This window comes from Leguminivora glycinivorella, chromosome 4, assembly GCF_023078275.1.
Source record: "Leguminivora glycinivorella isolate SPB_JAAS2020 chromosome 4, LegGlyc_1.1, whole genome shotgun sequence".
Lineage (NCBI taxonomy): Eukaryota > Metazoa > Arthropoda > Insecta > Lepidoptera > Tortricidae > Leguminivora > Leguminivora glycinivorella.
The window spans coordinates 24,406,668-24,434,023 of NC_062974.1; the positions used below are offsets into that span (position 1 = coordinate 24,406,668).

The 27,356-nt window shown below is 37.2% G+C and overlaps 1 protein-coding gene, 1 long non-coding RNA gene and 1 other non-coding gene across 3 annotated transcripts; 1 reads left to right on the top strand and 2 right to left on the bottom strand.

Moving 5' to 3' along the window:
* Positions 1-2,230: 2,230 nt before the first annotated feature.
* LOC125225299 lies at positions 2,231-4,410 on the bottom strand. Its single transcript, XR_007176973.1, has 4 exons — positions 4,304-4,410; positions 3,195-3,293; positions 3,019-3,111; positions 2,231-2,918 (listed from the first exon to the last, which is right to left on the bottom strand). It is a non-coding gene; the product is annotated as an uncharacterized LOC125225299 (long non-coding RNA).
* Positions 4,411-11,975: 7,565 nt separating this feature from the next.
* Positions 11,976-12,048, bottom strand: Trnaf-gaa. The gene has a single exon. It is a non-coding gene; the product is annotated as a tRNA-Phe (tRNA).
* Positions 12,049-16,120: 4,072 nt separating this feature from the next.
* Positions 16,121-27,356, top strand: LOC125225263 (ABC transporter A family member 5-like). Its single transcript, XM_048128872.1, has 10 exons — positions 16,121-16,261; positions 16,821-17,037; positions 17,417-17,593; positions 18,411-18,580; positions 19,857-19,967; positions 20,421-20,544; positions 21,093-21,265; positions 25,310-25,483; positions 26,089-26,154; positions 27,216-27,356. The coding sequence occupies exons 1-10, from the start codon at positions 16,121-16,123 to the stop codon at positions 27,354-27,356; spliced, it is 1,494 nt and encodes a 497-aa protein (XP_047984829.1).

A 27,356-nucleotide genomic window follows, 5' to 3' on the forward strand; every position in this document is an offset into this window, starting at 1 on the left:
AAAGTTACTTTATACACATAAGTATCAAAAATATCTCAATAATCAAGGAGATTTAGTAATTTGACACCATGCCAATAACAAATATCTATATATCATGCCTTTTTAGCAAATTATTAAAAAAAGACTTACTCGTATTTTTAAAATAAGACCATTCTAATTTTTACTAACTATAACTACTCTTTAAAATGAGGTACAATCGAGTTCTAAAGTATATGTGAAATCACCATCATCATCATTTTAACCGAAAGATGTCCACTGCTGGACATAGCCCTTCCTCAAAGATTCCTACAATGACCAGTCCTGTGGACCAGCAGCCACCCAGCGGAATTCTGCGAACGATAAAATGGTCTACACAACTGCAACAACGTGGTTATTGATTCTTGAAATGTATGAGTTTAGTATAAATTCGTCTTACAGCATTTTGAGGATTTGTGGTTTTCTTTGTTAGGTAAAGCAATCTTATATCTATATATTTTTCCATGACGCTTTTTGTCAAATCGATAATGTGATTGCAGTCCTCGTGATCGAATTGATGGGTTTTTAATTGCGGAAATAAATCTTCATTTACAAAACTTCTAAGTGCAAGCGTTACAAAACGAAGCTTGTCTTTATAAAACACCGTTGAGCGATTCGCGGTTTCGTCCATGGAGCTTCGTATTACTTGCTCGCAACGTTTGCAAATCCTTGTCACCATATCTGAAGGATACGTAAGACCACCGACATCTTTTGCGAATATCAAGCTCGTTTTGATTTCACTTGAAGACGCCAAAGCCTTAACGCATGTGTTGCATTTAATTTTTCTAGTCAAGTAATGCACTACCGCTCCCGATATGTATTCTATGATACTCTCAGAGAAGTGAGATAGTGGGATTTCCTCCAATGATTTTAAATACTCATCTTCCGCATCATCTTCATCTTGGATTTCTGACATATCGCCTCTTGCAGTGGTAACATTAATACGTTTTATAGCCGATGAGCAATTAAGAATGGAAATTTCTTCCAGTGCGACGCAATTTCCTGTGTTCAGATCCTTTAACTCCATGTGCACTAGCATTTTTCTGTAAATCCCGTGAAATTGTTTAGCGGTTGGATTATTATTTGCTCCCCCTCGAGATCGGATGTTACAAAAAAGCAATTCGATATGGTCTTGACTGATTCGGTGGAACGACAGGTATCGACAATTTTTAGACTGTATTAAGTCTTTGAATAAAAACTTGGCACTTTCGATGCATGCACAAAATCCAACAAATCCAGTACTTCTCGGGGTTTTGACTAGCCTCGTCTGTTGACCCAAAAAAAAAGTTGTCATACTTAACAACATCTTTATGCATTCTTCAAGTCGGTAAAGGACCTTTTCCGCATTTTCCAAGTTTATAGCTCTCTTTAAGAGGGCATTCAACGAAAACGTCGTAATAATGTAAAATTGATAGTTTTAGTCGGCAAAATGCTACACTTTCCGTCATCTAAAAGGCTTATTAAGTTCAGGATTCGATTAGGACATCTTCTTAACTTATGTCGTCGTGGCGTCGAAATGCGAGCAAGCAGATTTTTTGAAAGCGCTCTTAATCCGTAGCCGTGCACTTTCGAGTCTAGGATATCAAAAAGATCGTTGAGATTTAATAACATGTTTGCCGTGCCGTCAATGTCTTGGAATTCTTTCAATTTAAGGCTGTTTTTACAGAACTGCAAGGCAATTGCTACACTGCGACTAAAAAGTTGGGTGGCAAGTTTTACTTTCATGATATTTTTTTTAAATAATAAGTGTTGTGCGCGTAATTTATTAGCTGCATGAAATTTTTCGTCTTCTTGTAGTTTGTGGAGTAATTCGAGGTGACTCCATTTAATACTTTGTCCCTCAGCATCCTTGAATTCCTTATAGTGCTCGAAACTATTTCTTATCAATTTTAGCATGTGGACCGGATCGGGGAATACAGCTATTTCCTTATTATTCACCTTGATAGTAGTTTTTAAATTATCAGGATTGAAATCGCACCCAAGTCTTTTTGCCATTGCCATATATTCACAGGACAGCCATCGAAAGTTACTGCTTTAACTACAATGTTCACTTCATTGCAATACTCAATAGCTTTAGTTAGCAAAAATACTTTTTGGTCGGCTGATACTTTATTCACCATAAAGTACCCGATGGGGACTTTCCATTTTCCGTGCAATGGCACCACAAGAAAAACTAAAGCCTCCTTACACTGCTCCCTAACATCGGAATCAATCACCTCCCCAAAATCTACGTAACCATAATTTTTGTCAATACCAGCCCCGATTTTCATTTCGTCGAAAACAATGCAGACGTTAATCGGAGTACTAGATTGTTTAGCTTTTAATTTTAATGCTTCGAAAGCCTCTTTAGTGAAACCGGGCCTACCATCAACAGACCGATACCATGTCGATATCGTCTTGATGGAAGGCAAACATGTGTTAAAGGTTTGACGCACGTAGTTATAGGCTTTAGTTGAATAAAAATTAAGCGTTAGCGCAAATGCCCTCAACTGCGGTGAATATTTTTTCCGTATGTTTTTACCAGTTTTTCGTTTTTGTATTTGCCGATCAACGATTTCACGACACTTTACTCCTAATGAATCGAGCATTAAACTGGTATCTGGTGTAATAAGCTCTTTTTTCTCCAATTCCGCCAAGAGTGACTTTAATGAAATAATTTGACGTTTAAGTCTTCGGTTAGATTCCCGTAGTTTTTTCAATTTCAAATTCTTCTCTTGCACTTTGCCTTTTAGTTCAATGATTCTTCTACAGAGTCGTTTTTTGACGGGTGTGTCGTAAGCTGATGGTGTATCAGGATCATAGATTTGGCATACTTTTCTTTTTCTGGTAGGTGTTTGTAATATGACGTTTTCTTGTTGAGGTGTTGTCTTCATTACTGAAGCTTGTAACTTATGATCATCATTCTGAAAATGAATCACAAATATATGATACATATTAATATTCATTGCACTCATATCTATTTGGTGATTTAAACGAACAATGTTATAATTTAAGTTATCGAACCTGGTTTGAAGATGTGCCTGTGATGTGATCATTAACACTCTCTTGCATTGGAACCGCAACTGCAGTATTTAAATGTTGCCCAGTAAAATCATCCTGAAAAATGTACAGTTATGTTTGTATAAAGTGCTTCCAAGATTTCCCGAACAAATAATGTAAGTATAATTCCAAATTCGAACCGTGTTTATACTCGAAGGCGTGTCTAAATGAGCGTCGGATTGTTCTGGTATATTAGCTTCCACGGCATATTCGATGTCTACCCCTGATGGAGCAGGAGCCTGAAATTATTTTACGGTATGAAGGTAACATTCCAAAGAATGCTTATCAAATTGATCACAATAATGCAAAATTATCACAAAATAATTTTTAAGAAAAAAAAAACCGCCTTCCTTTGGCGTTCTGGTGATAAATACTATCAAATGTTGGATTATGTTATCAATTCGTCTGTATATTTTTTAATGTTTGTTATTAGATATCTCCGTCATTTCTGAACCAATTTTGAAATCTGGATGATTCTGAAGTACTTACAGATGAGAATGATTATCAGAACGGAACTCTAACCAGAGGCGGCTCACTCTTCATCAGCAGTTCCACTGCACCAAATGTCACTGTTCTGGACGTAAGTGCATGCTGTTCTTATAAAAATACCAAAGTCACTATAAGTGTGCCGTTCAGATTTGAGGAGTTCCGTTCTGACCATCATCAGCCATTCCACTGCACCAAATATCACTGTTCTGGACGTAAGTGCATGCTGTTCTTATAAAAATACCAAAGTCACTATAAGTGTGCCGTTCAGATTTGAGTAGTTCCATTCTGACCATCATCAGGAGTTCCACTGCACCAAATGTCACTGTTCCGTACGTAAATGCATGCTGTTCCTTTAAAAACACAAAAATCACCATATGTATGCCTTTCAGATTTGAGGAGTTCCCTCGATTTCTCCAGGATCCCATCATCAGAACTGGGTTCTGAGAAAAATGGGACCAATCTGTATGCATATACATTCAATCAAAAAAAAAATGTTCAAAATCGGTCTAGTAACGACGGAGATATCGAGGAACAAACATTAAAAAAAAAAACATACAGACGACTTGATAACCCCTTCCTTTGAGATTTGGAAGGCGGTTAAAAATTACATTATCAGGCTGAAGATGCAAAATTAAAAAAAAATACCAAAAGGTTAATTTCCAAGTTATTATTAATGATAGTAGAGTCTCATAAATAACCGACAATGTATGTAACTTAGAACAACATAACCTTTGGTTATGCTAAAATAAGACCGGCTTACCAAAACTGGCAAATATAAGGTTGGTACTGCAGACTCCAATAGACGTCTCCGTTTGCGATTATTTGTTATTTGGTGAAAGCAATCAGCAGTAAAGTGTCTTGAGCAAATAACGCTTGTATTGCTTGGATACCACGACTCCCACGTTGCGTGGCGTCGATCCATTTAGTTTTAGTTAACGGTGATTTCGGAAATCTGGAATACCACTGATTTATGTTACCTACGTCTGAGTATTCTGTACTGTTACTTATAGGTACAATACTAGTACTAGCTTATTCAAACTGGATAACTACTGTTCACTGCTATTGCCCTAATATCAGGACCATTTCGCGTTAAAACCATTAAATTCGGTAAGATTCTAAGTTTTCCAGGTTTAATTTAGCCTTAGAATTGTTCCGAAACTTGTGTCTGATATGAAGGCAAAAGCGAGATAGATCCAACGTCGCATGCAAGCTATTAAACATGCAAAAAAACGAATAAATAAATAATTAGGACAATATACGCAACTTATTAGAAATATATTTATCATAAGACTCCAAATATAAATATAATAATATATAAACGTACAATCATAAACCACCCTTGCATGCATACTGAATTAACAACCATGCATACTTATTCTATAAAAAGCATTTACTAAGTACCTACTTTTTACGAATGAGGTGACGAGGTGAATATTTTATATGATTCTGCTCCAGATTTTATATGATGCTACTGCTATATCTGTAAAATTGATTCAATGAAGGTTACAATTAGTTTTAAATAATCATAATTTTGCAATTATATTACTTTACAACACAATTTAGATTTTGACTATCTGCGACAAGTTTTGATTTTGCTGACATTTTTTAACTTCGTCATAAGTACCAACTGCCAGGAACTAGTGTGTGTCACTGGATTCAACCCCTCACCAAAAGGATCCTAAAAGCCTACACAACACAACATATCATAATTTGAAACTAATTTCGAGTTCCCTTGCACTTCCTCCAAGTTTCTGATGAGGCCCACCTTGTGGTACTGGATACAACTGCTCACCAAAACGATTCTAAAAAGCCAACACATCATATCATTGTGTCAAGCCAACACCGAGTTCCCTAGCACTTCTTACGAGTTCATCATGACCCCCATCTTGTGGTACTGGACCCAACTACTCACCAAGAGGATCCTAAAAAGCCAACACAACATATCATTATGTCAAGCCAACACCGAGTTCCCTAGCACTTCTTCCGAGTTCATCATGAGGCCCATCTCGTGGTACTGGACCCAACTGCTCGCCAAGAGGATCCTAAAAAGCCAACACATCATATAATTATGTCAAGCCAACACCAAGTTCCCTAGCACTTCTTCCAAGTTCATCATGAGGCCCATCTTGTGGTACTGGATCCAACTGCTCACCAAGAGAATCCTAAAAAGCCAACACAACATATCATTATGTCAAACCAACTCTTAGTTCCCTCGCACTTCCTCAAAGTTTATCATCAGGCCTATCTTATGACACTCAACCCTACTGCTCACTAAAAGGATCCTAAAAAGCCAACACGAAATATCTTTATCTCAAGCCAACTCCGAGTTCCCTCGCACTTCCTCCAAGTTCATCATGAGGCCCATGTTGTAGTACTGAACACAACTGCTCACCAAGAGGATCCTAAAAAGCCAACACAACATATCATTATGTCAAGCCAACTCTGAGTTCCCTCGCACTTCCTCGAACTTCATCATCAGGCCTATCTTATGATTCTCCACCCAACTGCTCACCAAGAGGATTCTATAAAGCCAACACATCATATCATTACCTCAAGCCAACTCCGAGTTCCCTCGCACTTCCTCCAAGTTCATCATCAGGCCTATCTTATGAGATTGAACCTAACTGCTCACTAAGATGATCCTAAAAAGCCAACATAACATTTATCGATTCTCGTACTGCCTTGGAGTTCATCATCGGGCCCACCAGTGGACTCGCATGGGCGTCACTGAGTCAAAAAACCTGCATTTAAAAACACTGTCCATGTTTTGATGATTGTTTCAGGGCTCGGATACCGGTAAAATTTTCAAACCGTTATCATGTACTTGCGGCAAAACTAATTTCGTTAGTTAAAATTTCGTTTCCGCTCGAAAAACCGCTATTTTTAAACCGGTTTTAGGGGAACGCTTTCATAAAGGTATCGTTCGATTAACCGGTTTAGAACAAAATAAACCGGTTTATTCCACAGCATGATAGGTAATTACTGTTCAAACCAAACAAAAAAGTCGTTGTGTGAACGTAAGTATTTACGCGGTGCCGGTGCGTCTCGCCGCTCGTCGAATAAACCGGTTTATTTCGGTTAATATAAAGTTCTCATAACGTTCGCCTTCTTTAGAAAGATCGGAGTAAAATCGAAATAAACCGTTTTTAACCGGTTCCAAGTCTTGATTGTTTCAGCTTTAGCAAAACTACTACCTACTTACGAAATAAACTATAATAAAAACTAAGAATTAAACTACTTGTTTACCTACTAACCAACCAACCATAAACTACAAACCAACTACCTAAATAAAAAAAACTACACATTCTACAAATTACTACTTACTACTTAGTACGTACTGACTACTCTAACAAACATCGGAAAATATTATATTGGTAGAAATTATTATTTTCATCTCTACTTATTGCGTAAACAAATCCGGTAAAACGTTGTTAAAACAAAACACGAGGTCACGGTAATAAACAAAATCAACATTGTCACATCACTACGATACACGTGCTTCGTAAGAAAGGAATAGCACATTGCATTTTTAATTTGATGAAAAGGGACAGAGTATGACTGTCGCGTCAACTACTTCTAGTGGCCAGTGTAAGTTGACCTATGCTGGCTCGGAATAAATTATAAATATGACTTACCTGTGAAATGTAATTCCGTCTGTTTTTAAATTTGACTTTCTTGTGGTTTTTCCACACCATTTCACACTACAGGTGGACATTTTTAAGCATCAAATGCCCTTTTTCAATTTTTTTTTTGCGAAAAACACGCGCTCTTTGCGGATCTGCTACTTGGTCGCAACTGAACGGGCACGGCGAGCGCCCGCGCTTATATCAGTGCAAATACTAGGAAGGCTGGCAACCGCGAGTCGTCTTATAATTCATGTCTATAGGGGTTGGTCTGTGGCTACGACGCACCGTTTAGGAGATACAGCCATCCAAAGGTACTATTTTCAGTAGACTTTATTTATTTCATACCATGTTTGAGAAAAGCACTATACATACCTCGGCGGGAAATGGGGTTGCCCGCCTCAGACCTATCCTATATGTCTATATGTCTTCGGCCGGCAACCCCCTTTGTCCCGGCCTCTGTAGTAATGTACTATTATTACTAGATTCACCTACTTTTATGAATTTTAAACCAGTTAATTTGACTTTATTCAAGGTCAAATTACTTTACCCACTAGTGGATAAAATGCGTTTTTACCCGCTGGTATTAAAGGACAAAACACGTGTTTCCGAGCTAGTGAGGGGAAAATTAAATTATCTGGTGAACTTTATAGCTCATATGAAATTTCACTTCCAAATAAGTATTCAGCTATCGATATATTTTATATCGGAAGGATGTCCCTATGTTAATTGACGTTATTGCTACTGCGACTTCTATGTCTGCTAATAAATGAAAATGAAATGAAAAATGAAAATGAAAATGAAATATTTATTTTTCAAGTAGGCATATTACAATGCGCATATGAACATTGAACGTCAAATAAAGCTACGCCGGCTCTAACCATACGCCTCAGCCTCGAGAAGATTTCAGTCCCCCCTCAGTTGGGAGGGGGGTATCCACTATGGGACCGGCAAGAAACTCGGCGGGCAACTTCTTTTCAAAACATTACATCTTATAACTAACATGCATTAAATAACAAGATACAATTTAACATGCAAAAGTATTCATCAAAGAATATGAACAGACTAGGTACTCTATGGAAATTAATTTCAATAAATTATATTATTGCTTAATAATACGTCGTTCTTCTTCAGAGAAAACATATCAAATTGTCACAGAAGAAAAAGATAATATGAATCTCAATATCATTAAATATGTAATTTACCTACACAACTTAAAATATAAAATATTTGATGTGCTTTCTTATCTGAACTGTGTCCTCTATACATAATACAATTATTTTAATTGCTATTCGTTTTTTGTAGTTTCTGGTTCGGGCCATGCATGTTTGTCTGTCAAATAGTCCTCGACTCTGTAATAAGCCTTTAACATCAATGATTTTTTTAAGTAGTTCTTAAGAGCTGGGAGGGGTAATCTCAAAGCAGTGTCAGGTTACTTATTATAAAAATGAATGCATTGCCCAACAAATGACTTCTGTACTTTACGGACACGAAACTTCTTTATGGCAAGCTTATTTTTGTTTCTAGTGTTATAATTATGGATATCAGAATTCTTAGTGAAACAGTCTAAATTCTTAACAACATAAATTATACTATCATAAATGTATTGGGAAGCTACAGTTAAGATATTAATTTCTTTGAAGAGTTCTCTTACTGATTCACGTGTTCCTAAGTTGTAAATAGAACGAATGGCTCTCTTTTGTAATACAAAGATAGTCTGTATGTCAGCTGCTTTGCCCCAAACCAGAATACCGTATGACATTACACTGTGATTAATAAGTAATGAAAAAATAGGTAAACACCATTTTAACAGCTACGATGATAAAATAAGGCAATTTATTACATATTATCTTTGATTTCTACGATTTATATTACAATCATAATCTGACAATTAATTAATCACATACGAGATATTTTATTTTTTGTTTTGTTTGAAAATTGTTCTATAGACGTAATTCTTAACAAAATAGTAAATAGAAACTTTTTGGTCTTTCTTACAATTCACTGTTGAATCTGCAGTCGGTACATAAGAACACTAATTTCAAAATCTCGTTGTCATTACATGACAGTGTTATAGTGTGCGTGACCTCAACTGAGTTGAAACTACCTATAACTGGTTAAAAGTAATTTGATTTTCGCTCGGCCCTTACTTTGAGAACCCCTGACTTGAGCTGCACGTGTTACTTTGACAGTGACAGCAGTTTGTTTACGTTTATTCCGTTCAATTCGTAATGGGACTTTAGGTCTAGGTATTGCTTACTAATGCACTTAGGTCGTTTTAAATACTAACTAAATTATGTCACTACACACATGTCAGTGTTTAATAAAATGATAACAAGTTCGTCACCTGCTCACTCTACTTACATTAACCCTTAAATGCATGGTGATGTATACAACGTGTTACACCATGCACTGAAAACCAGAAAACAGTTTGTTCAGAATCAAGAGTAGAATTGATTACGCTATATTTTAATGCAGGTTATTTTTTGTATTTAGTTTTCATTTTTTGCGTGCCAGGTCTAAAAGTTACAAAAGCAAAAGTTACTACTGTATCTCTGATAGAGGATTGCATACTTGGTAATGTTTTAATACTGGCTGTTCTTTTTATTAAAGATTGAATTTTTAAAATTTCGCTCTTCTGGCTCAGTGATAAGGTTCAATTTATCATGGCGAAAATACGACAGGTCAGTCCCTGTTACTACAAAGCGAATGTCAGTTGCCAATGTCACTACCCTATTTCAGGCAATAAGGGCTTTTTTTCTTACAATTTGTAACAAACTATCGCCTTATCGACTTTTGTTCTAAACCCAGTTTGTATGACTGACAATTGATAAGATACCTAAAGCCTTATGCCTTTGCAATAAGGATTACGAATTGCCAGTAATCTGTTTGGACCACGATGATACACTAACACGGCACGCATACGTAATCAACGAACGTAGAGTTACTAATCAACTAGACTTACGAAAATAAAAGAAACAGCAATATCTTTGGAAATAATAGGCCGATTTAAGAATAAATTCTCTAGACTATGTAGCTATCCAAAATCAAATTTATTGCTTAATTATTATTCATTATTTATTATTATTTAATATACAATTAAATAAATTAAATAATATAACCATTTACTATTTATTTTATAAGAATTAAGATGAAATGGCGGAAAAGTGTGAAAAAACAGGACGATGGCGATTTTTAGTATGTGATTAAGGCTGATCTTTTCGGAGTTAGTAATTAGTTAATGTTTAATCATTTTATCATGGGGGTTTCACAAATAGTGTACCTTTCTAATAATAGTAATACTTTACAAATAAAACTTACCAATAATTATATATTTATATAAATAAGTTTTGGCCTATTTAACTTCTAACACTGATTTAGTATAAAAATCGATCTTAAATATTTTTTTTATTATTTTTCCCAGAGTCAGAAAACCATTGTCTATTTAAAAGAAAAATTCATGCATTTAAGGGTTAAGACGGTTTGGCAAAATTAGCTTATGGTGGGTCATGAATTCATGATTCAGTTGGTTCGATATCGATACACTATTTGAGAACCCCTATAATAAAATGCTTAACATAAAATATTAACTTTGTAAAAACCTGTTTAAATTACATACCTACTAGAAATCGTCATCAATCAGCTTTCTAAAAATTTCCCGTCGTTTCTTTATAAAACAAAACTAGTACTTTATTAACCGACTTCAAAGAAAGGAGGAGGTTAAATAAAATATTGCAGAAAGCCGAAGGTATCATTAGATAAGGGATGAAAGATAACAAATGAAATAATATCAACAATATATATTAATACAATTTACACAACAACTATAGGTACTTATAAAAAAAATATTACTACTACATTAAACCTTATCATTTTATTAAACAGTTAGTTAATTAGTCCCAGGTTGGGTTTATGCCGTGCAGACGGCAAACGACCGGACGGCGTGTAAGGCTCGGAACCGGTTTATTTCGATTTTACTCCGAACTTTCTAAAGAACGCGAACGTTATGAAAACTTTATTTTAACCAAAATAAACCGGTTTATTCGACGAGCGGCAAGACGCACCGGACACCGCGTAAATATGTAGGTACTAGGTACCTACGTTCACGCAAAGACTTTTTTTGTTTGGTTAGAACAGTATTACCTATCATACTGCGGAATAAACCGGTTTATTTTGTTCTAAACCGGTTAATCGAACGAAACCTTTATGAACGCTTTAATTTCTCTTAAAAATCGGTTTAAAAATAGCGGTTTTTCGATCGAAAACAAAATGTAAAGGTTTTGCCGCAAGTACATGATAACGGTTTGAAAATTTAACCGGTATCCGAGCCCTGCCTGACGCTAGTGCCTTGGGCAAAAGGCTGCAGACTAATTTAAAAATTATACATTTTCTAAAACTAAATAAATGTAGTTAGTTCCGCTGTAGGAAACAGAATGGCATAGTTAGTTAATTTTTCTTTAATTCCTATTTTTTTTTACACTACCATATACCATAAAAAACCGAATATTTCTCCGACCACGAAAGCCGCTGGCTCTGTCGCGCCAATAGCCAGTTAGATATCTTACATCAGCGTTGCCATTCGGCTAGCCACCCTGTTGAGAAACGGTTCTTTTTAAGAACTGTCAAAACGATTTGCTAATATGGAATTATTATTATATTATTTATTTTCAAAAACTTTATATAGAACCCACGGTGAGCGAGTACGATCACTTTTCCGGTTATTTATAGTCTTTATAGAGAAAGTAAAACTGTTTATCTTTATCAATTAAAATTTTTTCGCCACAAACAAAAAAAATAAAAAAGACTAATTGCCGAAACCAGGGATTGAACCAGGGACCTTTAGATCTTCAGTCTAACGCTCTCCCAACTGAGCTATTTCGGCCGATGGTAATACGTGCGAAATTATCGGCTGCTTCAAGAATAGCATATTCACCTCTTACGTCATAGCTTGCGAGTAGGTATAGTTACTACTTTACTTGGTAGATCATTTATATTTTATAAATGTATTTTTATAAGGCAGAATGTTGTTGTGTATTTACTTTATTATAATGTTGATTCGTTATCATTATTGATGAAAAAAAGAATATAAAAAAATATACTTATAACTTTAATAAGAAAGATACGACAAATTCAGCCACGCCACGGGTGTCGAAATTGGGTTATTTCAGTTATTTTTTGTATTTTAATAATATTTTTACGTGTTTGTTTTCGTGAATTTAATTGAGAAAATTTAATTGAGAAATATTTTATTTATTTTTGGTTTCATATTATAATTCTGTTAAGTTGTACCTACGTATTATTTTTGTGTTTTTTTTTAATTAGTTAGTAAATTAACCCTGGAATGTGCTAGTGGCTCTAAGAAACTAGTGTTTTATTAACTGTGTTATCGAGTTATTAAAAATTTAAGAGCGCTTTCAAAAAATCTGCTTGCTCGCATAATGAATATAATCCGTTTTCTTAGTTTAATTTAATTTTGTATATGATATGTTTTCTAGGTTCTTTTCGGTGAAGGAAAACATCGTGAGGAAACCGGACTTATTCCAATAAGGTCTAGTTTACCCTTTGGGTTGAAAGGTCAGATGGCAGTCGCTTTCGTAAAAACTAGTGCCTACGCCAAATCTTGGGATTAGTTGTCAACGTGGACCGCAGGCTCTCATGAGCCGTGGCAAATGCCGGGATAACGCAAGGAAGATGATGATGTTTTCTAGGTACATATACAGAGTGGGGCCTGTAACAAAGGCGAAGAATTGAACTCTAGGCTATTCTCCTTAAGCCGTTTTCACACTATCCGATCCGATATCGGATGTCGGAAGCATTTCAATAGAAAAAATCCAAGATGGCGCCTGTAATGTATGGGATATCGGTCCGACATCCGATATCGGATCGGATAATGTGAAAACGCACTTATACTGATCAACATTTGTTCGGCGACTTTTAAAAATAACTTTTATTTTGATTTTTATCACATTTGAAAGTTTTTTCTAAGAGGTAATGTATTGCGAATTCTGTTAAGTCTAAAGTGTGACAGACAACGTCAATGACAACAATAATGGCGTACATTGAAGCTAATATTTATTTTGTATGAAAAATTAAAAATTTAAAGACTTCATAATTTTTAAAAGTCACTGAATAAATGTTGATCAGTATAAGGAGAATAGCCTACAGTTCAATTCTTCGCCTTTGTTACAGGCCCCACTCTGTATATAATGGAACTAAGATCGGTTTTCTTTAATTTTAAGTAGTTTTTTTTTATATTTAAAATGTAAGAGTTTTGAATGATTCACGGTTATTTTCATTAGACTTATATTCACGGTCTATATCCCGGTCAATATAAGTTTAATATTTAAAATGTGTTTTTAGGGTTTCGTAGTCAACTAGGAACCCTTATAGTTTCGCCATGTCTGTCTGTCTGTCTGTCCCTCCGTCCGTCCGTCCGTCCGCGGATAATCTCAGTGACCGTTAGAACTAGAGAGCTGAAATTTGGTACCAATATGTATATCAGTCACGCCGACAAAGTGCAAAAATAAAAAGCGGAAAAAATGTTTTATTAGGGTACCCCCCTACACGTAAAGTAGGGAGTGATTTTTTTTTTCATTTCAACCCTAACGTATGATTTATTGTTGGATAGGTATTTAAAAATGAATTACTGAAATCGTTTTTTGATAATATTAATATTTTCGCGAATAATCGCTCCTAAAGAAAAAAAAGTGTATCCCCCCCCCCCCCCCCTCTAACTTTTTAACCATATATTAAAAAAATATTTAAAAATCACAAAAGTAGAACTTTATAAACTTTCTAGGAAAACTGTTTTGAACTTGATAGGTTCTATAGTTTTTGAAAAATATGGAAAACTACGGAAGAGCCGAGCGGCTATTTACCAACGCGGCTTTAAAAACCGGCCGAGAGCGTGTCGGGCCACGCTCAGTGTAGGCACTGAGCGTGACCCGACACGCTCTCGGCCGGTTTTTAAATATTATGTTGTTTTAATTGCATGGAGCACAGGAAGGTCCACATCTATGTATTGGTTTTTTGTAAGGAAATACAACTCTACGCTACGCCTACCTGCTTTAGTTGACTGTTGACACACTGAGACAGTGGATGCGCCAGAGTATAAAAGAGTGATTACCATCTCTTGTCAAAGATCTTGTTGAGACGAATCAAACGAACCCAAACACAAAGTGATTTCAAGACCTGGTCGTGAAATACTCTTGACTACCTTCCAGCTTCATCATCAGATCCTGGGTACCATCTCTTCTCAAAGATCTTGTTGAGACGAATCAAACGAGCCCAAACACAGAAGAGTTTCAAGACCTGGTTGTTGAATACTCTTGACTACCTTCCGGCTTCACCATCAGATCCTGGGTACCATCTCTTGTCAAAGATCTTGTTGAGACGAACCAAACGAGCCCAAACACGGAGTGGTTTCAAGACCTGGTTGATGAATTCTCTTGACTACCTTCCAGCTTCATCATCAGATCCTGGGTACCATCTCTTGGCAAAGATCTTGTTGAGACGAACCAAACGAGCCCAAACACGAAATGGTTTCAAGACCTGGTTGATGAGAACTCATGACTACCTTCCGGCTTCATCATCAGATCCTGGGTACCATCACCTCTTGTCAAAGATCTTGTTGAGGAAAATCAAACGAGCCCAAACACGAAATGGTTTCAAGACCTGGTTGATGAGAACTCATGACTACCTTCCGGCTTCATCATCAGATCCTGGATACCATCACCTCTTGTCAAAGATCTTGTTGAGGCGAATCAAACAAGCCCAAACACGAAATGGTTTCAAGACCTGGTTGATGAGAACTCATGACTACCATCTGACTTCATCATCAGATCCTGAGTACCATCTATTGTCAAAGATTTTGTTGAGACGAGTCAGTAACCTCAAATGATATTCAATAATAAATAATACTTACTAAAAATATTAGTCAAGTTAATTAGTTAGTTACCAAAGTCGTCAACCCAAGGATCAAAGTTTTCGGTCGCAGTATACATGCAACAGTACAGCCAAACACGCACACAAGTGCGATTTTGGACACGGCGGGTGCCGCACACAATGACAAAATAACTTCGCGATCGTCGAGCCGCGTGCGTAGCGGACTAACATACGTCCTGCCTCTACAAGCTCTGCCGCGGTACTGACATCGCAAGCGCGCGTAACCGGTAATAAGGAGGCATTTTTAAAAAATCGTCAAAAATATTAAATTGCAATTAATAGAAAACTTTTGCATAAAATCTGTTTGAGTAAGCGTTGCAGATTATTTTTATATTAAAACTACTTCAAAAACACGTAAGTTTTCGAAGAAATTGACACTTATTCTGAGGTGATTTCTGAAACAAATTGGATTCATCATATCCTCATTTACTCTATTCTAAAGCCTTATAACAAAGAAGTAGTCTCAGATGATTGTAGTACAGGATATACATAATACAAATTTACCACTTGAAGCATTCAAAACTATCCAAATTTTACAAATTAGACGGACTAAGTCAGCACTTTTCGCGGGTTTTCCTAAACATGAACCAGAAAAAAAATCATAATTTATTAAGTGAGTTAGTTTTTAAAAATCCAGTCTCACAACATGTAAGTTAAGAAGATGTCCTAATCGAATCCTGAACTTAATAAGTCTTTTAGATGACGGAAAGTGTAGCATTTTGCCGACTAAAACTATCAATTTTACATTATTACGACGTTTTCGTTGAATGCCCTCTTAAATTGATTCGCTGAAAAAGTAGGCACTAGGCAGGTACTTAACATGTATTACTTCCTAATATTATTTGTTTTGAGATGTGCCGTCAGATACCTACTTTAAATGTTTATTACACTTTGCAACAGAGTTTTAGGTAAATAAAAAAATAGGGGCCAGTTTATTAAAACTGGCATTGATGCCTTAGCACACACAAATACAAATTTAAAGGTATTTGTTACAGATAAAACTGAAATCAATGCCGATATCCCCTCTAATGCGTAAAGAAGCTGTCAGACAGTCCATGGTCTGGATCCTCCTGTGCTTCACTGTGGCTTTCATCCCGCCTGTCATGGAGGTCTCGGAGCTGGTGGTCCGAGAGACCTCTAACGACTATAAGGTACGTATTATTTGATACTTCGGTATTCATAAGGCGGCGCTGCGAAGCATTAAAAAAATTGTTTGATCGGCACCGACTTCAAATAAACCCATCTAGGCTACTTGACCCTTTTTTAAAGTTTGTCTTATATTATTACTTACTGCCCAATTACCCGAAAAAAAATATCACTATATTTTACTAAGACTTGGTTATAAACCGTAAGGAATATTTTTAAAGAATACTTTTACGTTACCTGGCAAAAACAACAATGTCATATCTATAGATTTTCTGTGAATGAAGTCATTTAGTGCGAAAACAACACTTTCTGACACTTTAAATACGAGGCATAAAGGTCATTATATCAGTGATTGATTTGACATGAATTCTATGACGTCACTAGACGGCCGACAGCGTTTTCAGTGGCCAAAATTTAAAAAAAATTACTCACATTTTTTATTAATTAAAAATACGTAGTCATCGTACACATTTGATACCCAAAATCATTAAATATTGGTTTCTTATGTCAAATATTACGGAAGACAATCATTTATTGTGCCAAATTAGATATGTTTGTTTCCAGCGCGCTTTGTTTATGCGAAACGTCAGCGCCGCCTGCATGTACCTCGGCTGGCTATCCTATCTCCACATGACGGCGCTACCCATACTCATACTCGCCACGCTGACGCTCATACTCATCTTCAGATGGGTGTGGATATTCGTCGCGTTCCTGTTCGTGGCTACCTATATCACTGTGATGGCTATGACGGCATTCATCGTGTGTATGTTTCAAAGAAAATGTGAGTTTATTTTTACTATAATAAATGAGTTTACTAAAAACGTGGCATATGATGGAATGAGCACGCCCAGAAGAATTAGGAAAGTAAAGGAAAGGTAAATTCATCATCATCATCATCATTCACTTTCCAATATCCCATTTATTTAATTTGGGGTAGGCGCAGCATGTCCTTCTCTTCCATACCTCTCTATCGCCCGTCATCTCTTTCGCACTTGCTTTCGAATCACAATACATAATTATCATCTTTCACACGGTCCATCCATCTTTATGATCTCCTATGATCCGACTTATGATGACTGATGACGTAAACGACGTCCCTTATTTAAGGTTCGTTTTGAATATACCTAAAGATATTTTTACAAAATTTGTATTGTCCCCAGCCCACATCGCAGCGATCTGGTCAGCACTGTTCACGTTTCTCCAACTGTTTTTGGCGGACTTGCTGGTGCATCATGGGTTCGATGGCACCACCAGCTTTACCATCCTGCTTCATATACTGCTGCCGCCTCTGGGGCTAATCCATGGCTTCAATGATTTCGCCTTGCTGCAGACTGGACGTGAGTGAGAGAGGGCTAGTGTAGAAGCGAGGCAGACTATGCGTGGATAGTTGGAGCTGCTGGTTTTCCTCCAGCTTTACTATCCTGCTGCCACCTCTGGGGCCAATCCATGGCTTCAATGATTTCGCCTTGCTGCAGAACTGGACGTGAGTGAGAGAGGGCTAGTGCAGAAGCGAGACAGACGCATGCGACAGCTGAAGCGGCTGTTACACTACCAATTTCACTATGCTGCTGCATATACAACTACCAAGGCCTCTATGGTTCCAACCTCCTGTTCTTCCTCAATTCATCTTCTTTTCATGTAACCTCGTAAGGCCCACCATAGTTAGTTTTCCCATTTTGATTTTGAACCTTGTTCTATAAGTAAATTGGCAAAAAATTCGTTTGTTTCAAAAATCAATGAAACAAAGGAAAATCGACTTTATTTCGTACTTGAAAGATTCACTCAATAGATTGCAACAGCTAATATAAATTGTAATGTAAAACCACAGGTTAAGAGACCAGTTCCGCGAATTTGATTTGCTTGTCCTAGCGTTGGTGGGTATTCTAAAGGGATCTATTTTCTGTAGGATCGGAAACTTGTGATTACATACATCCCGTTGTTAGGCAGTTTAGGCACAGGCCCCTTCTCACGTGTCAGAGCCGTCAGAGGCCCTACAGAAGTTGCCACATTTGATTTGGTTAATAATTGCCTCCGACAGGTGAGAGTTAGTCTGTGGTCAGCCTCTGAGGTCTGCTTCACAATCCTTGTTATCCTCAAGCGATCTGAACGAGGCAAAATATATATCGAGGATCTAAATATTGCAAACATTCACAGGCGGAGGTCTCCACCACACCAAAGTATACGAGAACCACACTCTGATCATCTGGATGATGATGAACCTCGCGTACTTCAGCCTGCTGATACTGTTGCAACGCACCATCGGGAACGACCGCGCAGTGGGCGGCCAGGTCTCGTGGCGGTCCATCATCTTCAAGCAGGCTGAGGTATCAATCTACCATTTTAAAGACCAGAATTCTCCAAGCCCCTTTCCACGGCGCGTCCCAATCCGGCCTGCGAACGCCCCACGCGAAATCATACAGTGCGGCTCACGAAGCGTCGGTGGCAAACAAGCATACGGCCTGCCTGATGTAAAGCGGTCACCGTAACCTATAGACGCCTGCAACTCAAACGGTGTCACATGCGCGTTGCTACCCCATTAGAAACTTGTACATTCCCTTTTGCTGTGTTAAGTGCACAGCAAAAAGGAGTATACAAGTTCTAAAGAGGGTTCGGGTTGCCGACGACTCAAAGGACAATAGACGGAACAAGTTAGTTAAGTCCTCCCGTCATCAGCACACCGCACCCTCGTTGAGCTCTGGCAGCCTTACTCACCAGCAGGAACACAACACTATGAGTTAGGGTCTAGTGTTATTTGGCTGCGGTCTTCTGTAAGGCGGAGGTACTACCCCAGTTGGGCTCTGCTCTAGATTCGAGCGAGACGATATCCGCTGTGCTGTGCGCGAATGATATTCCGCTTTGTGTGGTAGGCCACACAAAGCGGAATATCATTCGCTATGCCCTACCTCCTACAATCTGAGATTACCACGTACACTGAAAGAAATGTTTGAATAACTGTAACCAAATTTCCCTTTCAAATCAATATATATGTGAGAAAACGGGACGACACTATACGATGTTGCCACTTTTTAACCCCCGACGCAAAACGACGGGATGTTATAAGTTTGACGTGTCTGTCTGTCTGCCTGTTTGTCTGTCTGTCTGTGTGTGTGTCTGTCTGTGTCATCGTAGCTCCAGAACGGATGAACCGATTTAGATTTAGTTTTTTGTCTGAAAGCTGAGTTAGTCGGGAGTGTTCTTAGCCATGTTTCATGAAAATCGGTCTACTATATGTCGCAGACGGGGGTTTTTTCAAAATTTTCATTTTGTGGTACTGTACATTCTGGCAAAAACGAGCAGACAATAATAAGGGCGCCACCCGCACAAACCGTTTTACAAGAGCAGACACAATAATAAAGAGTACTATCGTACGCCACCCGCATGAAACCGCCCACCCCCTCTCGGTTTCACAGTTACCGCCTGTCAAAAACGCGAACAGTCGAGCATAACTATTGAGTTGTGTATGAGAGGAGTACTACTAGGTAAGTGTAGCTGTGATAAAAAAATAGATCCATTTTTCTGCCTGTTTTGCCAAACTATATGTACCGGCTTTGTCCAAAAGCTGCGGACATATTGTGTGAGACAATGTCTTGACTCTTTCAGGATAGGAATAAGCTACGAACCATACAGGGCCTCCTCGGCAATGAGCGCGAGGCGCTACAAGAGGTGGACGAGCTGACTGCAAAAGCCATCTCTTTCAATAACGTCTCTAAGGTATAATAAATGCCAAATACATAATACTCTGGAGGTCCCTTAGTGCGTTTTCACATTATCAGATCCGATATCGGATGTCGGACCGATATCCCATATATTTACGCGCCATGTTTGATTTTTACCTTTCAAATTCCTTTCTACTTCCGATATCGGATCGGATAATGTGAAAACGCACTTAGGATAACAACAACAACTAACACTCCCTAAGTCCCTATACGTAGTATGTTATCCTTTTGACCAGGTAACCTGACCTGCGCTGTGCTATCGACTAATAGGGTGGCGTCATCTGTCATAACCTTTGAGTGTGCCTCCTCATTGAAACACTTCATTTTTCTATACACGCGGTAAGCCAAGTTCAAGTAACAGAACTGGCGAGCAGCACCGTTTGTAATATTACACGAACAGTTTGGAGCTTCTTTTGACCCCCTCACAACTTAATTCCACTTTCCACAGAGTGTTATGGGCATTAATGTGCTCCGGAGAGTGACTCTAGACGTGTACCGCGGCGAATACACGACGTTCTTCGCAGAGAAGATTCAAGAACGTATGCTGCTTAGGATTGAGGATCTTATTACTGGTAATAACTTCATAATTTACCATCATTCATCATTTCATCATCTTGCGCCTGCACTTATCGCAGTCATTTGTTGACGTACCGTAAAACGAGGCTACTTTGCACCAAAATTTGCTCCAAAATTTGCTCCAAAATTTTTACACATTGATTTTTGAGAAATTATATTATACAAAAGACCTCTCCGAATTTCAACTGCCAATGTTTAAAATTGTGGTAATTATGATATTAATATCAGCCCCATATCAAAAAATAAGTTAGGAGCATTGTTAAAAGAACGTAGTTGTTTAAAGTTTAGAAATCAGTTCTACCCCCTGCTCAATTAAATAACGGCATCTGATAAACCTAAGAAGCTGTAACATTTTAATTACGCACTAGCTCACTATATAATACGTCAGACCCAACAAAAATACAGAAAAATATGCCTCTTAGGACGGGTCTCTTAAATAACTGGAAACATATCGCAACCGTCGCAATATAATACTCGTAATGTGAGTACAACCGTATATTGATTACATATATCGGGCTGTTCTAAAGCAACATTTTGATTCCAGGTTTAACCCTCCCGGATGAGGGTACGGTTAACATGCTGGGAAACGACATGGCTGTCCTCTGGAAAGCGGGCAAACGAGTCGCCGCCATGCCTGGCATGCTCGGCTACTGCCATCGCATAGGCTTCCTCGTTGGCGAGCTTAACGTGCAAGAGACTTTGAGGTTCTTTATTCAGGTATTAGCTGCTTCTTTCTCACGTAGGTACATACTTCTTCTTCACTTCACTTAGCATCATTTCAGCCGCTAATCGCCCACTACTGAGCATAGACCTCCCATCGTATACACCCTTTATCCCGGTCCTAGGGTAGTCTCATTCAGAGCTGCCCCGCACTTTTTCGAATATCGTCCACCCAACGAGCCAATGCATGCAAGGCGCTTCTTACATCCGAAAGCGACCACCATTCTGTCAACATTTTGTTCACCTGTCATCACTCTGCTTGGCAATTTTTTGAGTTATTATTTATTTATTTTTTATTTTTTTTTTATTTAAAATATTCTTTATTCAAATAGGCTTACAATAAGCACTTTTAAATTGTCAACAGTGTACAATATTCATCTTATTCTAAATATCAGAGCAATTTATTGGTGCAATAAACAATATTGTTTTAAAACTACATTGATTTAATAAAATGATATCAATCTAAATTGTATAAAAAAATACTAGTATAAAAACTTCTAGAATAAATTCTAAATGTCAAAAAAATTGTGTAAAAATACATTGAATTATCAATATCATCATTAATAAGCTATATAATTAATGGTTTTCAGCAATACTTGTATCCCACAGTGTTTCATCATTCATGTAGTCTTGTGTGCTATAGTAGGCTTTAGAGATCAGTATACGCTTTACATAATGTTTAAATCGATTAAAAGACAGTTCAGTGATGGCATTAGGAAGTTTGTTATAAAATCTTACACAATTACCCATGAATGATTTTTTAATTTTATGGAGCCGAGTGAAGGGCACTGCAAGCTTATGCTTATTTCTAGTGTTTATATTATGTACATCACAGTTTTTCTTAAATTTACAAATGTTTTTATGTACATACATAATATTCTCATAAATATATTGACAATGCACTGTCATTATATTAATGTCCTTAAACTTATCTCTAAGTGAGTCTCTATGGTTCATTTTGTATATTGCTCGAATAGCCCTCTTCTGCAGAACAAATATGGTATTTATCTCTGAAGCACTGCCCCATAGTAAAATACCATATGACATAATGCTGTGAAAGTAACTAAAATAAACTAATCGAGCTGTTTCCACGTCTGTTAACTGACGGATCTTGCTCACTGCAAATGCTGCAGAGCTCAGTCTATTCGAGAGGGTAGCAATATGGGGACCCCACTGAAGTTTAGAATCTAAAGTTATGCCAAGAAAAACTGTACTATCTACCAGTTCCAATTCCTCATCCTTCACAACGACACTTGCTTGTTCATTTTTAGCATTACTCGTTACAAACTTAATACATTTAGTCTTTTTCTCATTTAACAATAAGTTATTAACACTAAACCAATTAACTACTTCGGAAATAGCATTGTTTACATTTTCACAAGTTTGTTGCTGACGTTTGACTTTGAAAATAAGGGAAGTATCATCTGCAAACAATACTATATCATGGTGGGTCTTTACAAGATATGGCAGGTCATTAATGTAGATAAGGAACAGGAAAGGCCCCAATATTGATCCCTGCGGTACACCCATAGAGACTAGTGACCCCGGTGAGCGCTGTCCATTCACGTCGACCCTTTGTATTCTATCGTGTAAGTAAGATTTGACTAAATTCAGTGCCGATCCTCTCACTCCATAGTAGTGCAATTTCCTGATCAGTGTTTCATGACAGACGCAATCGAAAGCCTTAGATAAATCACAGAAGATACCCAAGGCATCCTGTGACTCCTCCCAGGCATCGAAAATCTGTTTGATTAGCTCAACACCAGCGTCGGTTGTTGAGCGACCCCGTGTAAAACCAAATTGTTTATTGTGCATTAGATTATTGATGTTAAAATGTTGCAATAGCTGAAATAACACTAACTTTTCAAAAATTTTGCTGAATGTCGGTAACACTGATATCGGTCTAAAATTAGTGGGGTCGGATGTGCTACCAGATTTAAATAATGGAATGACTTTACTGTGTTTCATAAGATCAGGAAACTCACCACAATCAACACTGTTATTAAAGATAACTACCAAGTCAGGCGCTACAATTTCTATTAAAGATTTAACACCATGGACAGAGACTCCCCAAAGGTCACAAGTTTTTTTAACATTAATTGATTGAAATGCCTTAATTATATCTGAGGTACTAACATGTTCAAATACAAGGTCTCTACTACATTCTGTGACATTATCTTCTAACAATGTAACGGCAGATGCAGGTGATGAATTTAAGTGCCTAGTTGTGGAAACTGGTATATCAGTGAAGAACTTTTCAAATTCTGTTGCTACTTCTAAATTGGAATCTACAATTTTGCCATCAATTTTTAATTTCAGTTCATTTGTTCTTTGCTTTGATCGACCAGTCTCCACGTTAATTACTTTCCACGTTGCTTTAATTATATCGGAACTACTTTTAATTTTCTTGCTTAAATAATTACGTTTAGCGGTATGACAATCTAATTTAAACTGTTTCGAAAATTGTTTGACATGTTCTTTAAATTCATCACTCGTATTAAACCGCCGTTCCTCATACAAGGCATACAATGCACGTCTTCGTTGATGTAACTCTGCAGTTGCCCACTCACTAAAAACTGATGCATCACTAACCGTGACCGTTTTTGTTGTAAATATCGTATTATAATTTTCCATATATGTGTGAAAGAATGAATTATACATATCATTAGGACTCATGTTTGGAGACAGAACGGGTAGCGCCTGAACTAAACTCTGTTTCATTCTTTCCACGCGGTCCGAGGTTACTGGTACAAAAGTTATCTGTTTTTTCAAGGTATTTTTCCTAGCAGCTTCAAATACCATTAATTGACCTAAATGGTCGGACTCTAAATTGCTGATTACATTTTTTGTAATAGGAAAAATATCTGTGAAAATATTATCTATACAGGTTGCACTAGTAGCAGTCACTCTAGTAGGCTCCATAAAAATGTGGTTCAGATTACATGATTTGAAAAAATTCAACAGCCTACAACTTAATGTCGAATTTTCTAAAATATTTACATTAAAGTCGCCGCAAATAAGTAATTTCTTGCTGGAAGGCGATATTTTCAGTAGCACAGATTCCATTATGCTTTCAAATAATTCAAAATTACTTAATGGCGGCCTATACACGCACACAACAATAAATTGCTCCAATTCTACTGCACTTAGTTCTATAGTCCGTTCAACAGACATGGACACAATATCCTTGCGTTCCTTAAATTTTAACTGATTATTTATTATAATTAACGACCCACCATGTATGGAACTATGCCTGGTGAACGAACTTCCTACCTGGTGATTAATAAATTGAGGCATTAATTCATTATTTTTTAACCAGTGTTCAGTAATACATAAAATATCTATATAAAAATCCTTCATAAAAAGTTCAATTTGTAAATCTTTACCTCTAATACATTGAATATTTTGATGCACCAGGTGGATATACTTCCCTTGCTTACAGTTTTTTTCCTTATATTTACTTAAGTCTAGATTGCCAGAGACAGAATCTTTTGTCTTAAAAGCTAGTTTAAATCATTGGTTATGACTGGAACCAATTCCAAGTTCATACTTTGCTGCTCAATAGGAGCAGAATTGTCTGCCAAATTTTTGGCAGAAATGTCAAGTAAATAGGATAGCGATAATGCTATTTGTCTTTTGTAATAATTTGAAAGATAACAATTACCTTTAGTCAAAATTACCATAGGCATATGGTATTTACTAACAAATTTGTTAGTGTCAATTATGCTAACCTTACTACTATATGTACAAAGATTATATAAAGCTATATTTAACTTATGTCTAGTGTTATTTTCTGCCTCTGACATTTGGGAACAGTAGGGGAATGTGAAAAAAATAATTTTATGCACTGCCATTGAGTTTAACTGTTCAAAGTATTTGACCAAATTATTTTTGTTCACATTGCCCCTATTTCCCATAAAGATAAGCAGTGTCGTCTGAGAATGAATATCACTGTCATTTAAAATTTGTTTTAAAATATTTTCAAAACTACTATGTTATTTTTATTTTAATTATTAGTAAATACATTTTATTTTTCGCCAGTTATGCCTCTGGGACCAAAGCGACGAGGAAATCGAAAGCTACATCGTCATCCACGGGCCGAGGTTGTACAACGAATGCGACTTGCAAGAGGTTCGCGAAGTGTATGTGCGGAACCTGGGGAACTACTATAGGGCACAACTGTGCTGGGCCATCGCTATCTTACTGGAGCCACGCGTACGTAATGATACAGTGAGATAGAATAGATTAACGCCACGACGTTGGTCTAAGCGCGACAGCGGTGAGCGGCGACCATACATGTGAGCGAGACACGGCGATGGGACTTTTCATTCGAACGTTATGGCTTATGGGTTATGGCTGGCTGGCGATAGGTTTGGGGAAACTCTAACCCCCTTATTCATAATTCATAAACATTCACTAAAGTTATCAAGCCGATAAAGTTCGTTTGTCCCTTTTTCTCACAACAATACGTCGGAAAGGGACAAACTAACTTTATCGGCTTGATAACTTTAGTGAACGTTTATGAATAAGGGCGTATGTTTACATCAGTCACTCTCTAACGTAAAGAGTCAGCGACACAAAAGACGTTAGCCAAGAGGCTACACACATTTCTTTTGTCCATGATTCGCATCGCGAAAAACTTCAAATGGTTTTGATCACATTGTTTATCATGTTTTATATTTACTAATTTTGACAAATGGCCTTCTGCAAGAAATCAATATTAGATAGCTTGTTGTTAACTGTGTCTGACACGCTTTGCTCGAAATGTTTTGTTTGATTGTGTTTTTTTGCAACATATATAGCTTTTCGTTATCTTCTAGATCGTGTATATACAATCGTTTACTGATGGGGCAAAATACATCTCAGTGGTCAATGACAAAATTGTGGTAAGTGTTATTTGCAAAACACAAATACCTACTTTTCGATCCATTATTATAAATAGTGTCATAGTTGTCCAAATGTTCTACTAACTACTACTACTAATAATACAAGCCTGTAGATAAGAAAGCTTGCGATACACATGCCTGTAGATAAGAAAGCCTGCCACACACATGTCTGTAGGATAACATACGTGTGTATCTCAGGGTTCCCCTTGTTTTGGCATAATTTTACAATCGAGAATTCTTTTTGGCATAATCTATATTGGCATAATTCACCTTTCGCATAATCTGTTATGGCATAGTATAGTTACGCATAATTTGTCTAGGCATATTTTTGTTTTTCCGAATATATTTCATGCATAAAAGTTATTCGCCGAATGGTTTTTATGCATAAATTATTTCTGCATAACATGGTTTAGTGGAAATTTACTACGCAGAATTTTTATCATAGGTAATACTACTATATTAATGTTGCAGTTCTAACCTAACCTAACCGAAATTCTTGACAAAATGTTTTATTTGTTGAGGTCGCAGTTCTAACCTAACCAAACCGACTCTCTTAACAGCATTTAGTATGGGTGAATATTCTGATTTTAAGAAATATGCCAAATACAATTATGCGAATTAATTTTATTCATAAAAACAATCGGCGTAAACAGAATTATGCGAACTTATTTTCGAACAATGTGTTATTCGTATTATTTTCGATTATGACAAATAAGTTTTCTGCCAAATTAACATTCGGCGAAAATCGATTATGCGAAGTCTGTTATGCGAAAATCGTTTCGGACAATTAAAGTTATGCCAAATAGAGGGAACCCGTATCTCAGGCCTAATGAAAATAGCAGGCACGTTCTTGCTAGTCTAAATCCCGTATTAGAAACTTTTGTTTCTGACGTGTTAGGCCCGCGCACACGGATGCAATAGTTGCTTGCACGGCGACATTTTTTGTCTCTGTAGTCACTCCTTGGACGCACGACAGAGACAAAAAATGTCGCCGTGCAACTGTTGCATCCGTGTGCGCGGAGCGTTACTTTTCATGTTGCATAACTTGTCAATTATTTCAGAAATACAGAACGCACCTGACGATAATAAAGGCGACGTATACGACGTTAGCACTGGAGCATTCGGACCGCGTGTTTCTGTTCGACAGGAAACTGCTCGTGTTCGGGGGGTCGCCAGCTTACATGTTCTTTAAATATGGCTAG

Bases quoted from the DNA above. Each gene is read 5' to 3' on its own strand.
- LOC125225263 (XM_048128872.1), top strand. From the start codon at position 16,121: ATGCCGATATCCCCTCTAATGCGTAAAGAAGCTGTCAGACAGTCCATG. The intron at 20,545-21,092 runs GTAATAACTTCA...TTTTGATTCCAG, and splicing joins GATTGAGGATCTTATTACTG to GTTTAACCCTCCCGGATGAG. The intron at 26,155-27,215 runs GTAAGTGTTATT...CAATTATTTCAG, and splicing joins TGGTCAATGACAAAATTGTG to AAATACAGAACGCACCTGAC.